The sequence below is a fragment of the Macrotis lagotis genome, chromosome 2 (assembly GCF_037893015.1).
Source record: "Macrotis lagotis isolate mMagLag1 chromosome 2, bilby.v1.9.chrom.fasta, whole genome shotgun sequence".
Taxonomy (NCBI): Eukaryota; Metazoa; Chordata; class Mammalia; order Peramelemorphia; family Peramelidae; genus Macrotis; species Macrotis lagotis.
Window position 1 is genome coordinate 57,539,740 of NC_133659.1, and position 5,580 is coordinate 57,545,319.

General features: G+C 46.6%; 1 protein-coding gene across 1 annotated transcript in view; it reads right to left on the reverse strand.

The window, feature by feature from the left end:
- RXRG (retinoid X receptor gamma) overlaps positions 1–2,237 on the reverse strand; it is a 53,578-nt gene extending 51,341 nt beyond the window's left edge. The window contains exon 1 of the mRNA XM_074221878.1: positions 1,895–2,237. Within this exon, the coding sequence (XP_074077979.1) occupies positions 1,895–1,943 (49 nt within the window). The 5' untranslated portion in view covers positions 1,944–2,237. The remainder of the gene's footprint in view (positions 1–1,894) is intronic.
- Between the last annotated feature and the right edge of the window lie 3,343 nt (positions 2,238–5,580).

The window sequence follows — 5,580 nt, forward strand, 5'->3', positions numbered from 1 at the left end:
GATTGATTGTTTTTCAACTGAACTAACTACCCATCATCTATTTTTGCGGAAAAAGTCTTCCACAGAATCTTGAAGTTGGAAAGGACTTCTTATAATCCAATTTGTAAACAGAAAAAAAATCCCTCTTTCACCTACCAGGTTTATCTAGTCTTTGCTTGAAGAGCAAGGGGAAACCCACTCCTTCCTGAGCATCTCGTTCCACTTTGGAACAGCCCTAATATGGAAAAGGTTTTCCAGATATCAAACCTAAATCTGCCTCTCTCAGACTTCCAGGTAAGTTTGAGAGTCACCAAGGTCAATCTCTCTTCCTTGTGTCAGTATTTCAAATATTTGAGGTCTTGGTCACTACCCCCAGCTTTCTCTTCTCCAGAATAGAACAAAAGGTCTTGGATTGTCTCTAAGATGTAAGAGTATCCTGTCCAAGCTGCCTCCTCAGTAGGAAAACTTGGTCAATCAGGTTGACAGTTCCACTGGAAAAAAAGAGTTTTACACCTGTGCCCTCCCTCCCACCCACACATTTATATATGGAAATTATGTTAATGACAGATTTAATAATACAAGGAGAGGGGAAAGGATTTTAGGATGGGAGAAAAAAAGAAAGAAAAATACAATGGCAAGTCTGATGGGTAGAAAATGGTACTTTTCCAGAAAACAACCCTATCATTGTTATCAAGTCTTTCCATGGCAGTTAATATTTTCAACGCCTTTGACAATAGCTTTTCTTCCTGATAAGTGGTATAGGAGGAATGTAATCATACTTTTATTATTAACAATTCTACTTCCATGCACACTAGCTCCCACATAAATGCTCTTATTGTATCTGTAACTCATTCTCACACATACTGACTCACATGAATACTCCTCTCTTCCACTCATCTTTTCTACACACACACACGATCTCACCTATATGCAATATACAATATTTCTCTTACCCTTCCTTCCTCCTTTTCTCTGTCTCTCTTCCTATCATCCTCTCTCTTCCCTTTCCTTCCTCCCTTTCTCCATCTCTCTTCCTATCCTGTCTTCCTCTCTCCCTTCCTTCCTCCCTTTTTCTGTCTTTCTTCCTATCTTCCTCTCTCTTTCCTTTCCTTCCTCCCTTTCTCTCTCTTTTCCTATCTTCTCTCTCTCTCTCTCTCTCTCTCTCTCTCTCTCTCTCTCTCTCTCTCTTCCCTTTCCTTCCTCCCTTTTCTCTGTTTCTCTTCCTATCTTTCCCTTCCTTCCTCTCTTTCTCTGTCTCTCCTCCTATCTTCCTCTCTTCCTTCCTTCCTCCCTCCCCTTTTCTGTCTCTTTTCCTATCTTCTCTCTTTCCTTTCCTTCCTCTTTCTGTCTCTCTTCCTATCTTCCTCTCTCCCTTCCTTCTTCCCTTTTTCTCTCTTCCTATCTTTCTCTCTCTTTCCTTCCTCTCTTTCTCTATTTCTCTTCCTATCTTCCTCTGTCCTTTCCTTCCTCCCTTTCTCTGTCTGTCTGTCTCTCTCTGTCTCTCTGTCTCTGTCTTTGTCTCTCTGTCTCTGTCTCTCTGTCTCTCTCTGTCTCTGTCTCTCTGTCTCTGTCTGTCTCTGTCTCTCTCTCTCTCTCTCTCTCTCTCTCTCTCTCTCTCTCTCTCTCTCTCTCTCTCCTTTTTTCCTTCCTCCCTCCCTCTACCTCTCTTTCTGTCTCTATCTCTCCCTCTACACACACACACACACACACACACACACACACACACACACACACACACACACAAACACACACTGTCTCTTCTTTCTTGCACACCTGTGTCTAGACACTTGCTCTAACAATCCCAACGAATTCTTCCTTTCTGGAAGGATAAGGGGAACGAAAACCAAAGCCCACCGCCCATGACTGCTTCCTTTCCCACAGGTCCAGCCAGCGAGAGCCCGAGAGCCATACTTACTGCCAAAGCCCGAAGGAAACTTCATGAAGTGAGAGTAATTTCCATACATGTTTACTCTTCAGTTCATCTTTCTCCGGTCTCTGCGCTCTCCTCTCTCTCTTGCCTCCCCTCGTGCCCTGCCTCCCCCAGGTATTGGGCAAAGCCGGGACTCCTTCAACTTGGGCGGGGGAGCGCGATCATCCTCCCTGGCAGCCCCTCGGAGCCGGGGGCTGTGGGCGCTGCGCTGAGTGAGGAAGGCGCCTGGCTCTGGTCCGGAGAGTGTTCACAGGGGCAGCCGGGCAGCTGAGGCAGCGGCGGGCTGCCGGCCAGAGCGCATGCTGCGGGGCTGCTGGGCTGCTGGGCTGCGGGGCTGCTGGGCTACGGGGCTGCGGGGCTGCGGGGCTGCGGGGCTGCGGGGCTGCGGGGCTGCGGGGCTGCGGGGCTGCGGGGCTGCGGGGCTGCTGGGCTACGGGGCTGCGGGGCTACGGGGCTGCGGGGCTGCTGGGCTGCGGGGCTGCTGGGCTGCTGGGCTGCGGAGCTGCGGAGCTGCGGGGCTGCGGGGCTGCTGGGCTACGGGGCTGCGGGGCTGCGGGGCTGCGGGGCTGCGGGGCTGCTGGGCTACGGGGCTGCGGGGCTGCTGGGCTACGGGGCTGCGGGGCTACGGGGCTGCGGGGCTGCTGGGCTGCGGGGCTGCGGGGCTGCTGGGCTGCTGGGCTGCGGGGCTGCGGGGCTGCGGGGCTGCTGGGCTACGGGGCTGCGGGGCTGCGGGGCTGCTGGGCTGGGGCTGCGGGGCTGCGGGGCTGCGGGGCTGCTGGGCTGCGGGGCTGCTGGGCTACGGGGCTGCGGGGCTACGGGGCTTCGGGACTGCTGGGCTGCTGGGCTTCAGGGCTGCTGGGCTGCGGGGCTGCTGGGCTGAGGGGCTGCGGGGCTGCTGGGCTGCGGGGCTGCTGGGGCTGCCGCCACTGCTACCGCTGCTACTTCTTTCTCTGGAGCTGCTGCTGCTGCTGCTGCTGCTTCTGCTGCTGCTGCTGCTGCTGCTGCTGCCGCCCCTTACTTTCAGCTCAGGGCTGGGCTTCGGTGCCCACGCCAGGCGAGGGCTCCATCAGGGGCACAATCTGTCATCTGGGAAGCCAATCGATGTCTGACCGCACCACTTAGGTCAGGACTGGGGCGGTGGAGGCGGGGTGAGGGAGCAGGCAATGGGAAGACTCTTTGGGTACCTTTTCTTCCCCCAAAAAAGAAAAAAATCAATGTGGTTTTCTTTTTTCAAAAAGGCATTTGCTCTCATTCTAGTATTTCCCCATTGGCTGCAGCTGTGGCAAGAACTTGGAGAGAAGGGAGGAAGGAAGCTCTTCCAAGAGAGCAAGAGACTGAGTCATAGGATCATGGAGCCAGGGCTGGAAGGGAGTCCCACTTGCTCATTTGACAGATGAGGAAATTGGGGCCCAGAGAGTTGAAGTGACATTCCCAAGGTCACTTGGGATGATAGGTCAAGGGGATAGAGGGAAGATTCAAGACCACATTCTCTTACCACTGAACCTCACTGCCTCCCCAGTCTTCTTTCTGCAGGTGACCCATTCTCAGGAGTGTGTCCCTTATGTGGCTTACAGTTCTCAAGAATGTATGTGTCCCTTGAGTGGCATAACAGTTTCACCTTTGAGATTCAACAGATGGGGACCTAAGCAAAGGAACCCAGAAGGGCTAGCTCACAGAATAGCAGCCTTTTATAAAGTACATAGTAGGTGCTCAATAAATAATTCTTGCTGAGGATTGCACACAGAGACAAAAGCAAAAAAAAAAAAATGACCCCTGCCCTCAAGGTGTTTCCATTTCTAACAGCAGTAAGAAGCTAGAGTAGCCTTTAGCTTCTGCAGAGACTCTTTTCACTCTAATTTTCTGAAAGCCTTTGCCATCTATCACATCTCAAATGAGAGGCTGGCAAAGTGAACTACAAAATGCTCTCAGACACAGCTCCCTCACAGTGGGAGACACAACAGCCTATCAAGGTAGAGAGGGAGTATTGACTGGACCCTGGGGTTATTTTCTTAATGTCTCAGTAGAGGAATACATTCATCATTCCAAAGCACTGTTTTTATCTTTTCACTTTCCTGTCCAAAAAGAAAGCAAGAAATCAAAGACTCCTAGTTACCATAAGACCAAATCCCACTTCTGAAATTTAAGGAATGGATTACAATCTGGGATTCTAGAATCCTTTTCCAATCTTATGTCTCACTACTCCTGCTTCATGAACCAGTTCAATCCAAACATGTGGATGTTGGAGATTCAGAAAGAAAATGAATAGTATTCTCTAGCCTCAAGGAACTTTCATTCTATCAGGAGGATGTATCAACTAAAATACCACTTCAGCTAGAATGTTCTACTCTCTGCACATAGTAGGGGCTTAATAAATACTTCTTGCCTTAACATGAGAGGGTTTAGATTAGAAAATCTTTATGGTTCATCCAGCTCTAAATCCTCCTAAAATCCTTTGTTTGTGTCATTTGGTTCCTCATTTAGCAATGTTCTCTATTTAGCCAACTCTTATTCAACCTTTTCAAGCCAAATTCAATTCTAGCCTTCCCTCAAAAGATTTTTCCTGACCTGTGCAAGACAAAAAGAAAACAGAACCACCACAAACAAAAACTCTCCTACAAACTGTACTTCTTATATCTCACTCACTTACTTCATCAGCAAATCTTTCTTGATACAATGTTGCCTTATATTATTTTATGTTACACATCATAGACCATGCATTTTCCAGGAATAAATGAAGTATAACTGTTTGGAGTAATTATAGATCTAATTTAATTCTACCCCCATCCAGGGATTGATGACATCAACACATTGTCATCTGAAAACACGATGATCCTTCCATCTATAGGGAACATTTCTTCAATGGTGAATAATTCTTGCACCAGCCATTCTCCATAATAGTGGCAAACACCTTTAGTGAGCATATCATTGTTAAAACCTCTGTTGACATTAATAATCAGAAGGTAAATGAACAAAGTTATGTCACATCTACTGTTTTCTCTTTCAAAAAAGCTTTTGGATTTTGACAAATACAAGCAAGGTGCCTGATTGAGAGTAAATTTTTAAGGAAATGTTTAAGGAGATGACAAGATAATAGATTTAGAGTTGGACAGAGTCCAATTTGTTCATTTAAAATATTTTAATTAAAAAATTTATTTTCTCTTTCTCTCACCTTATCTTAAAAAATTAAAAAAACTCTTGTGGTTAATATGCATATTTTTACTATAAAATAATAAAAGGGAGGATTTAAAAAAAAAACCTGAGATTTGTGTGGAACTGATGCAGAATGAAGTGAGCAGAACCAGAAAAATAATATACCACAATAACAATATGCTAAAAATGAACACTTCTGGAAGATTTAAAAATTCAAACAATGCAGTGACCATCATCCTCATTTTACAGATGAACAAAATCTTAAGACACAAAGTGGTTAAATGACTTGTCCAGTCATTTATATAACATTACTCTTTTGCACCAGAGGTATTGCCTTTAGGTTTAACAACAAACTGCTCCGTTTGGCATTTGAAATCTTTCTCAATCTAGCTCTCACAAGTCTATCTTTTCAGGTTGATTATATATTAGTCCCACAGTCCAGTCAAATCAAATTGATTTTTTGTTGTTTAGGCATGTCCAACTCTTCAAGGCCTCATTTAGGGTTTTCTTGGCAGATGCTG